The sequence below is a fragment of the Myodes glareolus genome, chromosome 14 (assembly GCF_982192425.1).
Source record: "Myodes glareolus chromosome 14, mMyoGla1.1, whole genome shotgun sequence".
Lineage (NCBI taxonomy): Eukaryota > Metazoa > Chordata > Mammalia > Rodentia > Cricetidae > Myodes > Myodes glareolus.
The window spans coordinates 68814935-68837106 of record NC_142039.1 but is presented as its reverse complement, the minus strand read 5'-3'; the positions used below and the strand labels follow the sequence as shown (position 1 = coordinate 68837106).

At 43.8% G+C, this 22172-nt stretch overlaps 1 protein-coding gene across 1 annotated transcript in view; it reads left to right on the top strand.

The window, feature by feature from the left end:
* Positions 1-6920: 6920 nt before the first annotated feature.
* The window catches only part of Sptlc1 (serine palmitoyltransferase long chain base subunit 1), a 37860-nt gene continuing 22608 nt past the window's right edge, over positions 6921-22172 (top strand). Inside the window, exons 1-5 of the mRNA XM_048447861.3 lie at positions 6921-7053; positions 9929-10036; positions 10671-10765; positions 15667-15760; positions 16341-16413. Of these exons, the coding sequence (XP_048303818.1) occupies positions 6997-7053; positions 9929-10036; positions 10671-10765; positions 15667-15760; positions 16341-16413 (427 nt within the window). The 5' untranslated portion in view covers positions 6921-6996. The remainder of the gene's footprint in view (positions 7054-9928; positions 10037-10670; positions 10766-15666; positions 15761-16340; positions 16414-22172) is intronic.

The following is a 22172-nucleotide window of genomic DNA, read 5'->3' as shown; positions in this document are numbered from 1 at the left end:
GCAAAGGACACTGTTACTTGAACAAAGGAGCATGCTACAGAATGGGAAAAGATTTTTTACCAATACACACCCAATAGAGGGTTTATATCCAAACTATATAAATAATAGAAAAGAGACATCAAGAAAACTAAAAGCTCAATTTAAAAACAGGGTACAGAACACAAACAAGGGAACAAATAGCTCAGAATTACTTAAAGCTCAGCATCTCTAGTCATTGGAGAAATGCAAATCAAAATTGCTTTGAGATTCCATCTTACACCAGTCATAATAGCTAAGATCAACAAAACAAGACAGCTCATGTCCGTGAGGATGTGGAATGAGAGAAACACTGATCCATTGTTGGTGAGAGTACAAACTTGTACAACTACTATGGAAATCAGTGTGGTGGTTCCTCAGGAAGTTAGTAATAGATCTCCCTCATGATCCAGAAATACCACTCTTGGGCATAAACCCAAAAGACTCTACATTCTAAAACAGAGATACTTCAACATCCATGTTCATTGCTGCTCCAGTCATAAAGGCCAGATTAGAAACAGCCTAGACGTTTGTCAACAATATAATGACGATGAAAATGTGATACATTTACATAATGGAATATTATTCAGCCATTAAAATTTTTAGTCATGAAATTTATAGGTAAATGGATGGAGCTAAAAAAAAATCATCCTGAATGAGATAACACAGACTCAGAAAAACAAATATGATACATATTTGGTTTTTTTTGGATATTCAATATTAAATCTTTGATAAGTAAGCTATTATCCATAAAACCACAGGGGTTAGAGGCAGAGTAAAGGTCTAGAGTGGAGGGATGAATCTCCCTAGGGAAGAATAGACAGATATGGATGGATGGATGGATGGATGGATGGATGGATGGATGGATGGATGGATAGATGGATGGGGAAGCAGGAATGAGAGGATCAAATGGGCTGGGGGAAAAGAGAGGGTCAGGAGGGAATATAGGAAAGGACAGCTAAAACTAGAGACCATGAGGGGTTATAGAAACCTAATACAGTAGATACTGTATTATAGAAACCTAATACAGTAGATACTGTATTATAGAAACCTAATACAGTAGATACTGTATTATAGAAACCTAATACAGTAGATACTTCCTACAACATTTGCATATATGGAGGCAATCTAATTGAATCGCCAAATAACAGGGGAGATGGAGTCCCAAGTAGACAGCTATAGTCACCAAATGAAGCTTCCAGTACTGGAAATTGGTGACATCTAATTGAAGTGTTGGCCAAAGTGGCCCCGTGGGAACCCCCAAATAAACTAGGCTATGTCAAGGTTAGTGGATGTTCTCCACAAACTAACGGTAAGGTCCTGTTGCTGAGAACAACACCTACACAACCCAATGCCCAATAAACAGAGACGCCAAGATGTTGCCTACCTAGAGCCTTAACCCATACCAACTGGAGCTAGTGGTCCTGGAAGATACTCTGCCCATTGCCAAGGGAGAAAGGTCAACATCATCACAGCTGCAAATCCTTCCATCTACAGTGATGAGCTACACTGGAGCAATTGTGACGCAAAGCTTGTGGGAGTAACCACCCAATATCTGACTGGATAACTGGGTTACTGTAGGTAACCCATACCTGCCACTGCTTAGGTGGCCAAGAACCTGAGTCTAGATAAGCTGGGGACCTAGGGGCAACCAAATACTGGTTCTGCAAAAGGAACATATCAATAAAATGCTTCCTAGTGACATTCTGCTATACTCCTGCAGTCAATGGGAACAAATACAGAGACCCACACTGAACAATGTGAAGCTGAAGTCCCGCATGAATGTGCACAGTTGACATTGGCACCACCACGTGTCTCACTCACGGGAATGTCAACACCTTCCTCTGACTGGAGGACAGATACTGACAAATGGGTGACCTGCAGCAAACTCAGCGTGTGCAGAAAGTACTGGCGGCAGCTTCTTCAGTCTCTGACCCAATCCTTGTGAGATCATGAGGCATTCCAATAAGAGAAATACGTGCTAAATCTTTGAAAACAGTTATACGGTTGAGTAACATAATAACAATGCTACAAGATGAATTATGGATTGAAACCAATCGTGTGTGGCACAAAAGAGGAGAAGCAAACTGAAGCAGAATGTAAACCTGAGAAACATATAAGATGAGCCCAGAAAAGTTATAATATTTTAATAGTCAGTTTGAAATAGAGAAACGAGGAGGATAAATGAGAAGAAATCATCTAAGATATGTTGAGAGGAATTCAACAAATGTGAAGAAAGTCGCACATTTACTCACTATGAAAGTTAAACAAGACACAATACAATAAATATAAATGGTGCAATTAAAATTGAATAAAGGTTTTTGATAGAGATTTCTTCAAGAAAATGTAGAGTTGGGCAATAAATACAGGAAAAGATGATCAGCATCATTGGTCAATATGGGAATGAATCACAACCATGGCACACCATTTCCGGTCCACCAGGATGCCTGCCACTAGTAGGAAATTCAGTACAGTGTCAGAAAACAGTGTCTGTTAGCACATGGGTGTGTTTTGTAGATGCGTTCTGAAATAGTCTAAGAACTTGCTTAGGAGATGTCAGTCAATTCAAGTATCTAACAAACTACTAACTATTTGATGCGTGTTTAAACATACTGTTTTATACTTATTTCTGGCCATATGAGTTGAAGGCTTAGTTGTAAAGAACAATATTTTAATAAGGGGAACAAATATACACCATAGATCTGTGGTGAAACACATGACATATGTAACATATGTCCTCCTCAAGTGCTGCCTTTGAGGATACAAGGTGGCTCAGCCACTTTTTAAAAAGTTTTCATTTCCTGAAGGGCTAATACAGAGTTAGTGCATAAGCCAGTGATTTCATTCCTAGAAAGTTTGTAATGAACGGACTATGCCTTATTAAATGGAAATGGGTCTTTGAGGACCAGGATAGGATGCTATGATTTTAAAGAGACATGCTGGGCTGTCAAGATGACAAGAAGTGAACTTGTGGTTAATGTGCATTGTCAACCTGACTGGACTTAGAATCACCTAGGACACCCACCAGTGGGCATGGCTAAGAGGGCATTTCCAGAGAGGTTTAAGTGAGGCAGCCTCCATGAGTGTGGGCATCACTGTTCTGTAGGCTGGGGTCCTGGACTGAATAGAAAGGATAAAGGAGAAAACAAGCTGAGCACCAGCTTTCATCTCTGCAACCTGACTTATTATAAGCCACTTCACACTCCTGCTGCCATGCTCTCCCTTTCATGATGGACTGTATCCCTCCAAACTGTGAGCCAGTGGGAAGCTTTTCATTTCCAAAGTGCTTGGGGAGAACAGACTCCTGCATGCACGCATGCACGCACGCACGCACACACACACACACACAGAGAGAGAGAGAGAGAGAGAGAGAGAGAGAGAGAGAGAGAATTTTTCACAATTCAAAATATGTAACAGGCCACAGTTCAATTTAGCTGGAAAAGTGCTTCCTACCATTCATGAAGTCATGAAGTTCTGGGTTTGATTCAGATGTGGTAGTTCATGCCTGTATTTCGTCTATACAGAGAGCAGGCAGATGCATACAGTACTCTGAGATCAAGTTCATTCTTGGTTACATGGGGAGTTGGAGGACAACCTAGGTTATATGAGACCCTGATTAAAAAGAAAGGTCAATATTGCACATGATAGCAAAGAAAAGCCATCAGGATGCCCATATACATATGAACAGAGAAAGAAAATATCGTGTACATTCAAGGACCCCAGCCCCTAAAAATAAGAAGTCCTGTCATACAGTATAGTATAGTTGAAATTGAGGACATAGTTCTAAAATAAACAAGAGAAAGATACTAGATGGCTCTGTGTATAAGATTTCTCACTAAATTCTTAAAACGAAGTAGGGTGGTGGTTGTCAGGGGCTGGGAAGAGATAGGAGAACTCTTTGGGGACTCTTTTGTAAAAGCATTGGTCCCGAGGATGAGTGCTCCACCCTCATGATTGATCACTTCCCAAAGGCCCAAGCTGCTAGTATTGTCTGTCTTCCTCTGTCCTCTCCCCACAGACTAATTTATAATGGTAGGAAACTGAACTACCATAGTTCAAGAAACTAGAAGTCCAGTATGTAGGTGCTAGGATCTGATGAGAGTCTTCCTACTGCAACACAACCTGCCAGAAGCCATCACATGACAAGTGAGAACATAGGAGAACTGGTTTACATAACAAAGCTGCTACTGTGAAACTAATCTGCTTTCATGGTAATAATATAAACCCATTTATGAGAATGGAGCCTTCATGCATAATCCTGCCCTAAAGGCCCTACCTCTTAATGACTTACAATGTCAATTCAGTGTCAGCATGAGTTTTGGAGGAGATTTAAACTGTAACATCACTGCACTAAAATCAGGTTTGGAAATACAAATACTCATTTTAGTAATACCCAGTCAACAGCGTAGTACCTAGAACTCTCAAAATGGAAATAATCCAACTGTAAAATGGAGAAAGGAGATGAACAATCATTTCAGCGAACAGATTTAGTTGGGGGATGGAGTGACAGATCAAGCCGTTAAGAGTACTTGTTCCTGCAGAGGACAGGTTCAGTTCCCAGCACCCACATAGCATAACCACATGGGACTCCAGTTCCAGAGAATTCAACACCCTCCTCTGGTCTCCAGGTACCAGGAACATGAGGGGCACATACAGACATGCAGGCTAACCATACACATAAATCAACATTTAAAAAATAAGAAGAAAACAATGTCATTTGATGTCAAATAAACATATAAAGAAGTTTCAGTGTCACGGTCTAGTTAAAAACTAACAAATTAAACCAAAATGAGATATAGGAACAGCCTTGTAAGAATGGTCAGGGTTTTAAAGAGAGACAAATCCTACCGAGGATGGAGCGAAACTGAACAGTGCTACTAGCAGAAATGCAAACCTGCTACAGTTGTGGAAAGCAGTGTGGATATTTGTGTAGTTGAGGGTGGATGTGTGTGTGTGTGTGTGTGTGTGTGTGTGTGTGTGTTCGTTCTTCTTCAGGAGTCACGCACCTTGTCACCTTGGTTTTTTTTTCAAATTAGTGCATTTTATTTATTTTTTTGTTCTTTTTTTTTCAAAGTTTATTAAATTATGAAAGTTTCCATTTCCGCCCCTCCTCCCAACACCCTTCCACTCCCCCCCTCCCCCTCCTCCTCCCTCTCCATCCCTAAGAGCAGTCAGGGCTTCCAGCCCTGTGGGAAGTTCAAGTTCCTCCCCCCTCCCTCCAGGTCCAGGAAGGTGAGTATCCAAACAGACTGGATCCCAAAAATCCAGTATATGCAGAGGAAACTAGTCCCAGTGTCATTGTCAATGGCTTTTCAGGAAGGCTCCGGGCCAGCCACATTCAGAGAATCCGGCCACATTCAGAAAATCTGGTTGGATCACATGCTCGTTCAGTCCCAGTCCAACTGGCCTTGGTGAGCTCTCATTAGAACAGTCCCCTTGTATCAGTGGGTGATCGCACCCCTCGTGGTCCTGAGTTTTTTTTCATGTTCTTCCTCCTTCTGCTCCTCACGGGGCTGTCTCTGGCCAAATGGGCTAGGGTAGCTGACCCAGAGATAAAGGGACACTGGCCCACTCGAGCATGTAGCTCTGGCAGGCTTTGTCCTTCTCCCCCATTCCCTCTGCCTTGCTAAAAATTGTTAGATTACATTCCTAAAGCTAGTCACCAAGGTCTCTTACCTTTATTTGGTCACTTTCTTCTCCTGAGGCTGACTGTCAAACTCCAGCTATCAAAAGTCCTAATTAACATGCCAATTAAAAACACCTCATTAGAATTTCCCTCTTGACCTTTATAAACCGCCATTGGCCTATGTGCCATGTTTGACTCCTCTCTATCCAGAGGCAGTCCTTTGTCCCTCTGGAACAAATGCCCCTTCCCCCTTTTCCCTATTTTCTTACCACCACATCCCAGTCCAATTTAACACAATCCTCCCCTTTTCCTCCTCTTAAAAATTACACCTGCGAGGTCAGTCGCTGCTGTTTTCTGCCCGAGTCGGAAAGCAGACAGTTTAACTTTTTTTCCCTGCTAAATAAACGATTTCCCCGTGAAAACGGGTGTTTGAGTGTGGTTTGTACCTAATCTGGTGTTGGGAGGAAGCCCCTACCTGGGGTCTCCTTCAGAGACCCCAGATAATTGTTTGCTCCACCTCACCGTACTAGAATCTTTTTTTTTTTTCCTTTTAAGGGTGCTGGGGATTGAACTCTGGTCCTCTTTACTGACTGAGCTCTCTCCAGGCCCAGTTTAGTTCTCTCCTCCTTTAAAAAATAAAATAAAATAAAACTGTTGTACCAATGGCACGTCTGGACAAGTATCACGAAGTGTAAATCGGTGTGCATATCAAACGTGGCATCTAAAGGTTCACAGCAGCTTTTTGACCGTATTTCACCGTGACAACAACCAGACATACCCACACTATGAAATACGACTCCCCATCTTGCCCTGAGGAACAAACTACATAGATTTCTACGGGTTAATTTTAATAATGCTGAATGACTGGGTTCCTTGTTTTTAAAGGGGAAGGGTGTATTTCCCTCATGTTGTTTTAATTTTTTTTTTTCTTTTTTGTGAGTTTGTACTTTGAGACAGGGTCTCACTGTGTATCCTAGTCTGGCTTGGAACTGGCCATGTAGAGCAGGCTAGCTAGCAGGAAGAGATAAGCTCCTCTTCCTCCCAAATGGGATTAATGTCACCCACCTCCCCCGGCCTAATTTCGTCCATCTCAATAACCCTGTGCACAGCCGACCATCAAGAACAAAGGCCACGAACTGATTCTCTCAACACAAAGTCCACCGCGCGAAGGTATTCGAATCTCAGCGCTCAGAGCCTCCGACTTCAAGTACGGGTTCAGGAACAACGTACACCCTGGAGCAGGCTACGCACAACTTCCCGCGGCCCCGCCCCGCGGTGCCGTGGCGTCACTAGTCCGCGCCGCCGCACTATTTGACGCGACTGTGACCCGCCTGCCGGAAGCCGGGTGACTGACCATGGCGACGGTGGCGGAGCAATGGGTGCTGGTGGAGATGGTGCAGGCGCTGTACGAGGTGCGTCGGTAGCCAGAACCACCCGTGAACCCGCGGCCCCGGGTCTCGTGACCCGCGGCTCGGATCCACGGTGCTTCCTGCTCCCGGGGAGCGCAGGGGAGAGAGCCTCGGCTGTCCTCGCCTCCTGGAGTCTTGCAGGAAAGCAGCTCTTGGGAGGGGTGCCGAGGACACACGAGTCCTTAGAACCACAGTAGGAACTGATGGCCAGACGGGGTTTGTGGGAGTGGGCGATCTAGGTGTGAGGAATGCCTTATCATAAATTACAAACTTTGCCCAGGGCGGGGGAGAGTGGTTTAGAAAGCGGAATAATTGGGAATTTATGAGCATGGAGTAGACATTCTTTTGCCCACAGTTTCTATATTATGTATATATAACGTTTTGAAGGATATTTAAAAGAATAGTTAAAGGGTTATGGTGGTTTCATTCAGCTATGTAAGAAAATGGATAATACAAATGCCAGTCTTCGGAGGACGCTGGTTTCTTGAACAGCTGAGCTTTCCTGCTATGTCCTATAGAACTTGTGTGTCTTCTGTCTCAGGGCCCCTTCAACACGGCCGTCTCTAACTTCACGTGTAACACCACTTTAATGTGAATGTCGGCGGCCACATATGACTAGTGACTATGTATTAGACCAGACGAATCTGAAGCCTGGAGACCCTCCCCTCCATCACGCTCTGCCTCTTTCCCTCCCTCCTTCCTTTCATTTCTTTGTTTCTTTTACTGTTTCTAGACAGGGTTTCCCTGTATAGCCCTGGCTGCCCTGGAACTCACTTTGTAGACCAGGCTACCCTGGCCTCCCAAGTGCTGGATTAAGTATGCGGCACCAAACTCAGATTACCGGGAATTTCTTCATGAAAATTATTTGAGACAGAGCGTGCTTGATTTTCCTCTTCTATACCGAGGTCCAATAATCAGGCTGGTTATCGCTACTGGGTCACTAAAATTGTTATTTTTTTAAGAAATGAGTAATTTTCTGTTGTACAGTGTGACTTCTTACTCCCCAAAAGAGACCAATGCAGACTTCAAAGAATTGTGTGTCACATTTCGTAGATAGAGAGAAAAAAATAAAACTGGTATTTATGATTATTTGAATAATTCTGTAAACTATTAGTTTTTCATCTTAGAGTAATTTCTTTATGGGGTTTGTTGAGTTGAAGAGATGTTTGCCTGCTATCATCCAATTGTTGAGAAAACCAAGGTTATCTGGACTTACTCTTAAATTAATTATGTTTAAGAAAGATAAAAGTTTTAGGTCATCTTAAGTAGAGATTTCTTGTTCTCAGTTTCTGTGTATTTTATAGAATTTGAAGCTTGTAAAGTATATCTGAAAAATAAAGATCCATGTGCACATGTGTATGTGTGTGTCATCTATATAGTTTTAAAGGTATTTTCACATTGACAGGAAAGTTCACATGAAAACTGTCAGTAACTTTCCAGTCTATGGTCTGGTGTGGCTTTTCTTTGCTCATTTGTTTTTAGCTATGGTGAAATGTCATCCCTTATGTCTGCCACATTGCTAATCTATTTTGTATTTAAGTTTGTAAGTACCTGTCTGTATTTTGAGATAAAGTCTCACTCTGTAGCCTAGGTTCTCCTTGATCTTCAAATGCTCCTAGTATTTTAAGCACACACCATCATGCCTAACTTTTAAGGGCCTGGGTTTACCAGGTATGGTGACTTTTACTTTCTGCATTCCTGGTCTACACAACAAGTTCCAGGCCAGCTATGGCTCCATAGTGAAACCTTTCTCCAAAACAAAACAAAAGGCCTGTTTTGTTTCTTTTGTTTGTGGTGGTTTGTTTGAAATAGGGTGCAGCTATGTAGACCATCCTGGCCTTAAAGTCAAAAGATCTGTCTGCTTGTGCTTCCCATGTACTGGGATTACAGGTGTGCACCATCACACCCAGATGAACATGCCTGTTTTAAATGATTTTTCTGGTGGTAACCTACTGGAATAGAGAATCCAGCCAGTAGCCAAAGGGTTATTGGTGTCTAGATTCTTCTACATAAACTCATCCATTCCTTTATTCTGAAACTATGTGGAGGACAAGATAGTAGACTAGCCAAGATCCCATCTTTCTGTGCTGGCTCCACACTCTGGGAGAGGGTCTGGATTCAATTCCCAGCTTCTACATAGTGGCTCATAGCCATTTGTAACCAGTTTTAGGGGAGTCTTCTGATCTCTGCAAGGTGCCAGGAGCACATGTGGTAGGCAGACATGTGCAGACAGAATACCTATACACATAAAAGAATAAAATATTTTAATAAAAATAAAGATATCTTTGTGTCTATCATCATGAAACAGGTTGACATCCTTTGAATAACAATAGAAAAGAGAGCCAATTTCCTTTAAGCATTTATTACTGCCACCCCCACCCATCCACACTGCTTTGTCTGAGATCTAAGGAGGTTTAGCAGCAGGGTAGGGAAAATACAGTAAGATGTGCAAAACTTTAAGAGTTATGGAAGCTGGTTTGCATGTAGTTTTATTGGCTTATCCATGGTGGGTAGAGGTGATAGAAGGTGTGTGTAGGTGTGTATACTTTCCTTATACACATTTCTTGCCAATAAAAGTGTAAATTATCTGAAAGACATGGTAGAGTCTTTTTTTTTTAACTGTTGGGGTTGTCAGGTCTTGCCTCTTTCTTTTTTTCACTACTGAAAGGTTTTAAAGCTGAAGTACTGGGGGTTTCATGTGATGGAGTAACTGCCAGTTATTAAGGTGGGAAAGGCATGAAGAGCCCTTAAGGAAGCCCTGGCAGTGAGGTGTCTTCAGTCATAGTGCAACCCTCAGGAGAGGCAGCACTGTGGTGGAGTGAATTTCCCTGCAGCCTTTGAAGTGACTGCTTCCCTTCTTTGCTTTTCTCCCTCGTAGGCTCCAGCATACCATCTCATTCTGGAAGGAATTCTAATACTTTGGATAATCAGACTGGTTTTCTCTAAAACCTACAAGTTGCAGGAGCGTTCTGACCTTACAGCCAAGGTAAGAAATGAAGCTTGTTTTATTCAAGGTATGTGGCAGCTACATCATCTTTCTAAAGTGGAATGGAACTTGACTCTAGTGTATGTTAAAATGTTGACTATAAGGAGAGCAAGGAGTATGGAACATCAGAGTAGATGAAGTTTGAGGAAAGAGGCATAAAGCCTCACTGGAGGAGCCCGCAGCCTGCTGGGAGAAGGCTTGAGGGGCGCATGCGCAGCTGCTGGACTCCAGTGTCTACACACAGGTTACGTGAGCTGTCCTTGAGGCCAAGAGGAGAGTCCTCCATGTGGTCTTCAGAAAGGGGATTCAGAGTTGGAAATACCCACATCCCAATTAGAATTTTTTTTGTGTTATGTGTTGGTAAGATGGAAGAAATCCTAAGCATAGAAATGAGGTTTTTAAGTTGTCAAGTTACCCAAAAACTGCATGAAAAATGGGATGAGCTGTAATAAGGAAAGAGGTAAGAGTGCTAAGTACCCTGAAAACGAGAAGGTTGACCTTCACTCTCCACAACAGCTGGCAGGGGAGTTTTTGTGACACGCTGTTCTTTGTTGCAACATTGCAGTTTGGCTTCGCCAGAGCCCAAGTGAGGTGACCCGTGCTGAGCCTCACTCTAATGCCTCTTTTTCTATAGGAAAAGGAAGAACTGATTGAAGAGTGGCAGCCAGAACCTCTCGTCCCTCCTGTCTCAAAAAACCATCCTGCTCTCAACTACAACATCGTTTCCGGGTGACTTGCTTGGCCTTGCTGCTTGGAGTGATTGACCTGGCTTTTTAGTTCTGTTGCCAAGCGTGTGAAGGGTGGTATTCCCTTATTAGATGAAGACATTTCTTTGAGTAGCTGCTGTACTTTTCAATGTACAATTTTCTTCAAGGGGTAGCCTGGGAATCTTTTAAACTCTAATTTGGGAATTGAAGATTTTGTTTTTTCTTAAAACACATTATCTTTCTTCCCCTAACTTATTCTGAGGTTTTTTTTTGTTGTTGTTTTTTTTTTTTTTTTTTGACTGGTGGTGGAACTAAAGACTGACTATAAACACAGCAGATCTTGATGTCCCCAGGACTCCAGTGTTCTCTATCCAGTCTCTGCTGTGGTCCTCTACTGTCCCCGCACGTGGGGTGCCTGCAGGAAGAGCCTGCAGCTTAGCCGTACTCATCTCAGCTGTGTGCACTGCCTTGTTCCTCTGTTCCCTGTTAGCTGCAGCATAGTATGTCTGTAGCACTGCTTCAGTTTTCTGACTCTGGCCATATTGCCACTAAAGAAGCTCGTGCTGTGTGACTACTTTATCATACACTTCTCTTTGTGTTCCTAGCGTTGACGTCATCCTTGGTTTATTTTTGGGCTCAGCAGTCGGCATTCCATCTGTGTCTTTCTCCAGAACCGCACATCTCCGTTGTTCAGTCATGCCATCCATTAGGCTTCTTTGCTTTCTTCTAGAACTCCCTGTCCTGCTCCTGCTGCTCACAGAAGCTTATCATTTTCTCTGTTGGCTTGAAAACATTGGTCCCTTCTTTCCCCTTCCCTCCCCCCATTCCTCTCCCTCTGTCTGTCTCTCTCCCAGAGTTGGTAAGCAGGTAAGGTACACACATCCAGTGCTGACATATGCAGATATTTGGAGGTTAGCGGTCACGTGTCTTTTCCTGCTGCTCTTGCCTTACTCCCTTGAGACAAGTCTCCTGCCTGAAAAGCTGTCACTGATGTTTGGCTAGGCTGCCTGCCCCAGAGATCTTCCTGTCTGAGCCCAGCACCGCACTGGGATTATAGGCATTTGACAATTCCAGGCCTTTCTTTAATTTTCTCCTTTGTGTCGTTAGAGGACAGAAAGACTCCTGAGAGTCTGGACTGTGTCTTGTGCTTATCTTCAGTTTGTGTTTACCTCACACTCACGTACTCTGCTGATCCTCACTATCCATCATTGGTTTTTCTACAGTTTTTATCTAAATCAAGTGCATTATGTACATTGCTTACAAAAGCTACAAGAGGCCAGGCCTGTTGGCATAGGAATTTGAGCAATAAAAGAGGCTGAGTCGGGTGCATCTCAAGTTCAAGCCTTGCCAGGGCTACAGAGTGACTTCAAAGCAGCCTGTCTCCATAAATTACTTTTTTTTTAAAGTAATAATAACAAATAAGCTGAGATTGTAGCTCAGTGGTAGAGAACTAGGAAGACGCAACAAGGAGTTAGTTTTAAATTTTTTCAGTTTGATTAGTTCTGTGTGTGTGTGTGTGTGTGTGTACATGTTTGTGTGTCCATGTGTGTAATAGAAAGAGAGAATATACAGAAGTGTGTGTATGTGTGGGAGCCTGTGGTGGCCGAAAGAGGTTGGGTCCCTTGGAGCTAAGTGACTGGCATTTGTAAGCTGCCCAATCTGGTTGCTGGGATCTAGACTCTGTTCTACACAATGGAGCAACAGGCTCTTCACCACTGAGCCATCTCCCCAACCAGACACACTGGTGATTTTACCAGTTTTTGTGGTGGTAGGAATGGAACCTGGACCTTGTATGCTAGACAGCATTGTGCACTGAACTATGACCCTGTCATGAGGCTGTGTCTCGTGATGTTGAGAAACTAGGTCTTACTGCTGTTGATGTAATGCCTGTTTGCTTACATACTGATTTGGCATGAAAGTGTTACTTGTGTTTAGTTTTGTTCTTTAAAAGCAAGCTTTACTGAACACCCACATAGCATAAAATTCATTCTTTTAAACTATTCAGTTAAGATAAGTAAGTGTTACTGTATTTACAGAGGTGTGCCACTATCACCATTTTCTAATTCTAGAACATTTTCTCCCCTCCTCAAGTAAATCCCAAGCTTTTGCTTCCTGCCCCACTTGCTGCCCAGGCCATGACAGTATTCATCTACCCTATGAGCAGACTGGACTGTTGTAGGTATTTCGTAAGAACGAAAATGTGCAAAGTGTGATGATTTGTGTGTAGCTCATTTGCTAAGCTTAGTGACTTCAGTGACTTACGTCCATGCTGTAGCAGCTGGCAGTATGTGTCTCCCTCCCTTAGCTGACTGAGACTCTTCTTTATTTGCTTCTATCTGTTTTAGAGTGTCTTTTAAGTTCCCTGGCATCGGGAACTCTGGGTGGTGGTGGTGCATGCCTTTACTTCCAATATTAGGAGGCAGAGACAGGTGGATCTCTGTGAGTTTGAGGACAGCCTGGTCTATAGAACAAAGAGAAACCCTGTCTTGAAAAACAAAAAAAAAAAATAATAGAAGAAAAAGAATCTGAAATTCACCTTTGCATATCATGTATCAACTTTGTCACTAGGAAATACTGGTACATGCCCTAATTACTATGGGTCATATATTCTACTTTGCGGTTGTCAGCCATGTCAGGTTCTCACCGGTGTCTCTGCCTGCCTGTATTTTATTACACATTGTATGTCATGTCGACCAACAGTTTCAGTAGTTTCGTGAGTGGGGAGTCTACACATGATGTGATCCAGGGCCTTGTAGGTGATAGTGTGACCTACTACAAGGTGTTTTTGTTAATGTAAGTGAAGTCACTGCACACACTGTGGTCTTTTGTGATAAGCTGGGCAGTAAGAAAGTGTGACTTTGGTTTCTGTTCTCAGGGAGAATGCCTTCATTGTCCTCTATGTTATCTATATAATTTAGATAGTCTTATCAATTTGTATATCCTTCTTATCTTAAGAGTTTAAATACCCCACGCTGAACTTTATCCAGGATCATTTCTTCAACAGTGCTTTTTAAATTGAATCTATACTCGGGATTTGCCTCCTTTTTACATTTTTAAGATTCACCAATTTAGTTGAACTCAGTTCTGCGTGTTTACTTTTTCTAGTCAGGATTCAGTCTTTTTTCTAATACCTTAGGAGCAGACATTCAGATTTTGTAGATTTTGAAAAATACTGTATCTACTTCTCACATAAATGAGCATTGTCCTGTGGCCTGGGGAAGGTGCAAGCACTGCCACCTCCTCTCTGCTTGGGATGGGTTTGCACCCAAGAGTCTTGTTGCTTTAAAGCTTTAGAAAGTGTAGACAAGGGGTAATGGTCTCTGCTCAGGGGTGTAAGTTCTTCCTAAGATCTGTCCGGCGGTAGCCCCTACTTTTACTATGTGCTGTTAAAAGAGTTTGACACTTTAAGCAATATTTCTGTTACGTTTGAAGTGTGCATGCATCCACATGTGTGCTACAGCATGCCTGCGGAGTTGAGAGGACAGCTTTCAGGAGTCGGTCTTAGGGACTGACTCGTGTCATCAGGCTTGTGGTGAGCACCTTCACCACTGAGCAGTCACCAGCCCTTAGCACTTACCTTTGATACCTGAATGCTCTCAATTTTTTATTTTGATTTTTAAAAAGCTTTCTCTTCCCTTTTAAACCAAGAATGTTGCTTTCTTTGGACTGTCTTTCGTGCTTTGTGATTCATTGCTTTCTTGTTGGAAAATGTGTTTCTTTCTGAACAATTCCTGTGTCCTTGCCGAGATTTGCTTTGTGTCTTTTAGGTTTTGCAAATATTTTGCACATATTATATATTAGAGTACACAGTGTTGCTGGGTGTGGTGGCTCACAGCTGTAGCCAACCATACCACTTGGAAGGCAGAGATAGGAGGAGTTCAGGAAGGGCAGCCTGGGCCACATAGTAAATTTCAGGCCATCATGAGAAAGTGAGGCCCAGTGAAAATACCAGTGTTTTATGATACTAAATGTCATGACATGTATTTTTAGTATTTTTTAATAAAGCAAACGTTTGATTTATTGCAGGGTATCTTGCATCCGTTGCATCATGCATTTTATTGTTGCTGAGACATTGCATCTCAGATGTTTTCTGTCTGTCTGCTTGACTGCCGGATGAGTGGCAGAGAGCAGAGATGACTACCTCCCTGCCACCTGCTATGCGTGTCTTATTTTGTTTTGGTTTTTCTCCACTTTTTTTTTCTGGGCTGTCTGCTCACTGGACTTTTAACTTTTCCGCTACTCTCCATGTCCTTATGTGCTCTTTCATATTTCTGTAGGTTCTTTTTTTTTTTTTTGCTTTGTTTTGTTTTCTTAAGACAAGGTCTCTCTATGTACTGCTGAAAGACCTGGAAATCACTATGTAGAGCAGACTAACCTTGGATTCACGAAGCTCCTCCTGCCTCTGTCTCCCTGAGTCTTTTTTCATTTTGTATGTTAGTACTGTGAGTTGATTTCAGGCAGTATCTTCTCTGGCTTTCTAGAATTCTTACCTTTTTTTCTCATGAGTTACCAGTTCTGTTAAAAATAAATAAGTAGTGTCTGTAAGAGCAGTGTGCAGTCCTTTCGGGCCCTCCACAGACAGGCTGTCAGCAGTGTCATTGAAACCACAGTTCCGGGCACAATCCCTCTCCTCGCTTGGCCCGTGCTTTGATGGCATCTGTCTGTTCTGTTATGCTGTGCAAAGGGCTGGCTTTCCCACAACCCCCCACCATCTTATTCTTCATTAAGTAGAGGGAACTTATTAAAGAACAGAGCTAATGGGAAGATGTTTGACTTTTAATTTACCATTCCCTAATTTATAAAAAAGTGCAAAGGAAAGGAATGGAGGACAGACAGAGTGGGATGACTGCATAGCTGGGCTGTGCCTGCCCTCGTGTGCTCAGATGGGTGCTGAAGTGAACCCCTCTCTGTCTCTTTCCCCAGACCTCCAACTCACAACATCGTAGTCAATGGAAAGGAATGTGTAAACTTTGCATCCTTTAATTTTCTTGGGTTGCTGGCCAACCCTCGGGTTAAGGTGAGTAGCGCATGATACTGAAGTGGGACAAAACCTTGCTAGCTACAGAAATGACATAAAAGTCAGGTGGGGTCATCTGAGAGGGACAGTTTCACACTATGGTGTCTGACAGAATCAAAATCTGGACTTGAACCATTCAGAGCAGATGTGTCAGGTGGGCTCAGTGTGGGTGACAGCCAGAGAACCGAGGAAGCCCGACCCAGGCAGTGGTGAGAGAGCATGCGCAAGTTTCCCAGCTCCTGTTGGGACTTGCAGATCTCAGGAGAAACTAGTGATCTTTGGGCTTTTGGAGGTAGGCGAATGTCACCTCTCCATGTTTCAGTCGTGTGTCTCACTCATCTGTGTTTCTTAAACCCCATTAGAATTGCTGTAGTTACAAGAAATGGGGGAAGGAAGGTAAGAGAGAGGAAGAGGAGACATATGGGCCCAAGAGTGGGAAGTATTGCCTGGGCTTGTTCTAATTCCCATAGTTACAGGGAAGAAAGGAAAGTTGGGGGGGGGGGTGTCATGTGGGTCCAAGAGTAGGGAGGGTCGTCAGGACCACGCAAAGGAAATCATTAGCACATTTGTTTCCATAAAGGCTGCAGCTTTAGCATCTTTAAAGAAGTACGGCGTGGGTACCTGTGGACCACGGGGATTTTATGGCACCTTTGGTAAGTTACATTCTTTTCAGACTCCGTTGAAAGATCAGTTTGCATTTGCAGCTCCTTAGGAAGCATTCTTAACCCTCAGTTGAGAGCGTGTGCTTTCTTGCTTTTCTCTTAGTTGTGTTTGGGAGTGTAGTAGGAGCTGTAGGGGAAGAGCTGTTGGGGCCTGAGGATGTGTCCTGAAAGGCTCTACTGCCGGAGTCCTGATGCATGGGGCTAGGGGAGACTGTTTGAATTGTGCGTCCAGTTGTTGGGTGAAAGGTCCAGCTTCTGGGGCCTGCTCATTGTAGTCATGTGGTGATCCGTGTCTAGTGTCACCATGTTGTGGAATGAAAGGGCAGGCAACAGTGTCGTTCCCACAGGACAAGGGGCCTTGTACCTCACTTTCCCGCTGTCCACTGGCAAGCACTAACAGCAGGCCGTACCTGGTCCTTAGGCAGGGCTGATAAAGAACCCTGGGCAGTCAGGACCACAGAGAAAGGCAAGAACACATTTACTGGGTTGAGGTTGTAGCTTTTTTTTTCTTTCTGCGGTGGAGGTGGAGAGTCACAGGTGTCTTTGTGTGTGAGACTCTGGGACAGGCTCCCTGAGTCCATAGGTGGTACAAGATAGAAAGTACCAGAAGCTTCCCAACTCAGCCTTCAGAGACTTCACTATGTACATTGTCCCCTGCTTCTGGAATGCCAGTCAGTGTTCTGGTGGCTAAACCTTGGAATAGCCTGGTTTAGGAGGCCGTCTCATTTCCATTTATGGAGTTTCTGTGTCTTAACCTCAGTGGGTAACATGTTTTTATGAAAGAGACCCTTCCTTTGTTTTTTTTGTTTGGTGGTTGCTGTTTTCATGCTGGAACAGATGAGGACAGCTGGTGCCCAGAATCCCAGAGCTAGAACCTAGAGATTCTTTCCCCTTAGCATCCTGACTGTTTAGAAGAGAAAGGATGCCCCAGGTAGTTACACAGTTCACGGGTTTCTACCCTAAACCTGGGCCAAGTTTCCCAGCTGCCAGCTCAGACTCAAGTGACAGGATCAGAGGACTGATCAGACCCGAAACTCCCACTACCGTCTAGTCTAAGGCAAGCAGTGCAGCTTGCTGCCTCTCACTGGTAGGGACTTGTTTACTTTCATAGGACTAGAAAACGGGAAAAGCTGCTTTTTACATGACTTGGTGGCTGTCACCTGATTCACGAGGCTTGCTCTCTGTGAGTTTGTCTTAGTACAAAAACTGCTTTCTTCGAAGTCTGTGGTAGCCTTTATTTGTGGACCCTCACTGCTCTTGAGTAGTTAACTGGGAAAGCAATTGAGATATATTGCTCTTAGAGGAGGGGTCAAATCTTTAAGCCTAATTTTCCCAGAGCTGTGAAAACATAGTTTAAACGGCCCAATTCTCCCTCTCTGTCACTTGTCAGGCACGTACTAGAGATTGTTCAGTTAGCGCTCCTTTACCAAGTGATCTGGAACAGATGCAGATTTCAGACCAGGTCCTCCCAGCTGCCGTCTGCCCCACAGTCAACAGCTGTCAATCACTTGTCTGCCAGGCCACAGCTCTTCTTCAGCATATATGGGTGATTTCTGTATATGCATGTTTCACCCATTTTTGTAAAAATAGAACTGTTTTACACATTGTTCTGTGCTCTAATTTTTGTTTGCTTTTTCAATTTTTTTAGTTAAAAATTTTTATGCAGTGTATTTGATCATGTTCCGTCCCCCAACTCCTCCCAGATCCTACCCAAGTTCATGTTTATTTTCTCTCTCAAAAGGGGGGCAAGGTAAGACAAAAAGAAATGCCCAAACAAAGCAAAACAAAATAAAAAAGCCCACCGCTCCCCCGTCCTCCAAAACAAAAAAAAAACCCAGATTTTGTTTTTGCGCGCCAGTTATGCCTGAATATGGGACCTGTCCCGGAGTAGGAAGAGAGAGCTGACTCTTTTAAGTCATCCTCTGACCATGACACATGCACCATGGTATACCTGTACCCCTCCTCACACACACATGCAAAATAAGTTGGTTTGCTTTTTAATGCTCTTTTTTTTAGTCATTTGTTAGATGGTTAATACAGAGACACGGTGGAGCAGTGATTAAGCTAAAGTTTGTCTGTTTTTAGAATAAATGTGGCCTTCCTCCCAGAAGACAGGCAGAGAGAACTGAACACTGAGTTCTTCCTCCCAAAAGACAGGCAGAGAGAACTGAACACTGAGTTCTTGCAGTGGCCAGCTCACAACACACATATCGTGTTTACAGACCACACAAGATACCTGCTACTTTGTACAGCTATGTGTTGTTAATTGTGGTTTACAAGTAAACAGAAAGTCATGACTGGACTCTTTCCCTCCCGCTTATTTATGGTTTAGAGCTCAGAACCTCGTCTCCCTCTGGGGTAGTCAGGTTCTGTGTGTTCAGGAGGGTGGGCTGTGCCTATTTGTTCCAGTGCTTTCCTGTTTGGGTACACAGAAGCTGTAACTTACACGTAATCCTCACTGGCTTCTTGGTCTTGCCCTGACCAAAAGACATCATTATGTGGCGTGCTCAGCAGTGAACATTCCGTGCCTTCCTTCATTCGTTCCTTCTTTTTGTGTGAGACTAGTCAACTGGGCTGCGGCTGGGGCCCGGAAGATCACATGCTCTTCTGACTCCTAGATCGGCTGCTGCTTTACCTCGTTCATAAGGCAGTGGTTTTGTAGGTGTGGGGAGCAGTCCTCAGGCTTGTAGTGTAGAGCGTCTCAGTAAGAATCCCACAGTGTCCTGGATGTGAAACATTCATGACATTTGAATACAGACGTGCTGCTGTTTTTACTTTTAGGAAAAATTGTGTGTGAGTGCATGCATTTATGTGTGTTGTTGGGACTTAAACCTGCCGGGCATGCGCTATACCAGTGAACACTCTACCCACCCTTTTCTGTAGTTTTATTGTGAGGCAGGTGTTACTAAGTTGTATTTACACAAAAATACAAAGTTCTTAACAGAAAATATGGCAAATTGAATTTGCACTATTGTGAAGTTGGTTGCTTTCTAGTCTTTTCTTTAGAAAACAACTACCACGGGGGTTGCTGTTTCCTCACTGTAAATGAGGCTAGACAAGTGACCCTACAGAAGATAAACTTTAACTGCTATCAATTCACGTGACTTTGTTGGAAGATAAGGGATAACCAAACTTTTCTTTTCTGAAGTAAAAGCTTCTTCCTAGACTTTGGTTTGACTGTACAGTCTTCCAGAGCTCGGCACTGTTCTGAGTGTTTTATTCATGCTAAATGATTGTCCTCCCAGAAGTCCCTTGAGGAAGGCGTGGCTCTTACTCATGTTTGTCAGGGGAAACATTGCAGGTGTGGAACAGTCTCAGAGTTGTCTGAATGTACACCCAATGATGAGTGCCCAGCCTGAACCTCCCAGGGGCCTGGTTGCAGCATGAGCTCTTTGGATAGCTCAGTGATTGGACCTTCTGTCTCAGTTTCTCGGAGGGCTGGAGTACCTTGAAGCATCAGAATCTTTAGGGAGTGGGGGACACAGACCTCCCAGTGCTGGTCTCTACTGATGTGAGTTAGAAACTATAGTGCTTGGGTTTTACTCCATGCATAGTTGGGGCCTCACTGGCCTGGGTGGACCTCACTCAGAAGTCAGGGCCATCAGCAGTCACAGAAATGCCCTTGGTGGTTTTTCCTGCTGCCTCCCTCCCTTGGGTGGGGAGGAGTTCACCCACAGGCTCACATCAAGAGAAACGAGTTCTGCACTTACACCTGTTGACCCATCACAGAACCTGCTCTGCTGGACTGACACCAGCCAAAATCTGTGTTGTTAGATAGAAGGAAAGACCGCAGTTTCTGAAACTTTGGGAACTAGACAAGTCATCAATTTATTACTCGGATTCTCTATCCCAGACCACAGCAGCTATGTGTGCGTGGCATTCCATGTACACAGTGATGAGCGTGCTCTCCTGCAGCTGTGTGCGTGGCCTTCAGTGTACACAGTAATGAGCGTGCTCTCCTGCAGCTGTGTGCGTGGCCTTCAGTGTACACAGTAATGAGGTTGCTCTGCACACTTTCCAGTAGCTGAGGTGCTTCTTCTAAAGCCCTGGTAAGTCCAGCTTTTCAGTCTTATCCCTCACCAGTACAAGAGTCTGGAGAGCTAAGAAGCCTGCATAATAATCGATAGTAATTCCTTTCAGAGTCAGTAAAAATATTGCATGGTATGATGTTGGCAGAGTTCACTCAGACTTGAAATAATCACACAGAAACTGTATTTGAAATACTGTTTGGCCAATAGCTTAAGCATGTTTATATCCTAAACTAACCCATCTCCATTAATCTGTGCATCACCAAAAGATCGTGGCCTACCGGCAAAGTTTCGGCAGGCTCCAGGGGAGGTGTCTGTCTCCTGTGGGCAGCTCCATGGCTTCTCCTGACTCCACCTTCTTTCTTCTAGCATTCAGTTTAGTTTTCCTGCCTAGCTTTACTCTGTTAAGCCATTGCCCAAAAGCAGTTTCTTTATTAACCAATGGCAATAAAACATATCCCCAGCATGCAGTGGGGAATTGCACATCAGTGTGACAGCCTGCATTGTGTTCTGAAATGGAGATCAGAAATAAGAGCTGGTGGCCTGGACTGTCCACCTACCAGCTAAACCCTGAAGGTTATGGTAGACTCCCAGCCAGAAGCAGGGCTGTAGTTACAGGGGTCTTTTTCCTGGACTTGAGAGGCACAGACCATGATGCTGAGGACCCTAGAGAAGGGAAGGAAGATGTCTCAGACTCATCTGTGCTCAGTAGCTTGGGGGTGACAAGCTGTTAAGTCCTCATAGCCATTGTTTTCCTGAAGCCTTTCCCCAGTGACATTCCTCTAGAAGCTGGGCAGCCACCTACCTTAGACTCTTCGTGGGGTTAATGAACTTTGGCATAGTCCTGTGAGAGCCACATTTATTTACAGTTGATGTAAGAAACTGATTAGTCATGATTTGACTGTGGCAGTTGTCAGTGCATTCCTGTTCCTTACAGTGCTGTTGTGACCAGAAAGTGGGCAGAAGCAGGCTGCCTCACCGCTGGCTTGAAATGGGAGCTACTGTGTGTTTTCACAAGGCTAGCACCTTTTAAGGAATCTAGCTGATCTGGGATCTGCCATACTTCACTTGGAGGAGTCTTGTTCTGGCCATTACCCAGAGTATTCCTGTGAACACACCCTGACTCCTTCCTCCACTGCTTTGGGATCTGTCTGTACTTCCCTCCTTGCCCCTTATTCCTCCCTTAATGTTCAGGAGCCAGAACTAGCTTCCTTTCCTGAGCTGAGTGCTTCTTGCACATAGCATGCGGTGAAGCCGATCTGGTCTTCCAGGTGTGAGCCCACTATGGTGAGATGGGAAAGGGTGCTCACATTGCCAGTTCTCTCTTCAGAATGTCTCCTTTTAAAATGACCTTGAAGCTCTAAGACTGAGGCAGTTGGTGGCAGGCTGTCTCCGAAGGCTGTTGTCCTTCTCCAGAGCATGTGATAAGGGCTCCAACTGTGATTTAAAAGCCCTTAAGAAGCCATGATTGACTAAATATGTCAGTTCAGTATTACATTTTATGCTGTTATACCAGCATTCTTTTTCCCCTTTTTATTTATTTATTCTGTCTCTCATAGGAAAACAAACAGACACCAGGCAGTATGACACTTTAACCCTAACATTCAGGAGGCAAAGACAGGTAGATCTGTGAGTATGAGGCCAGCATGGTTACAGTTAAGTTCCAGGACAGCCAGGGCTATGCAGTGAAACCCTGTCTCCAAAAACAAACCAAAACTTTTT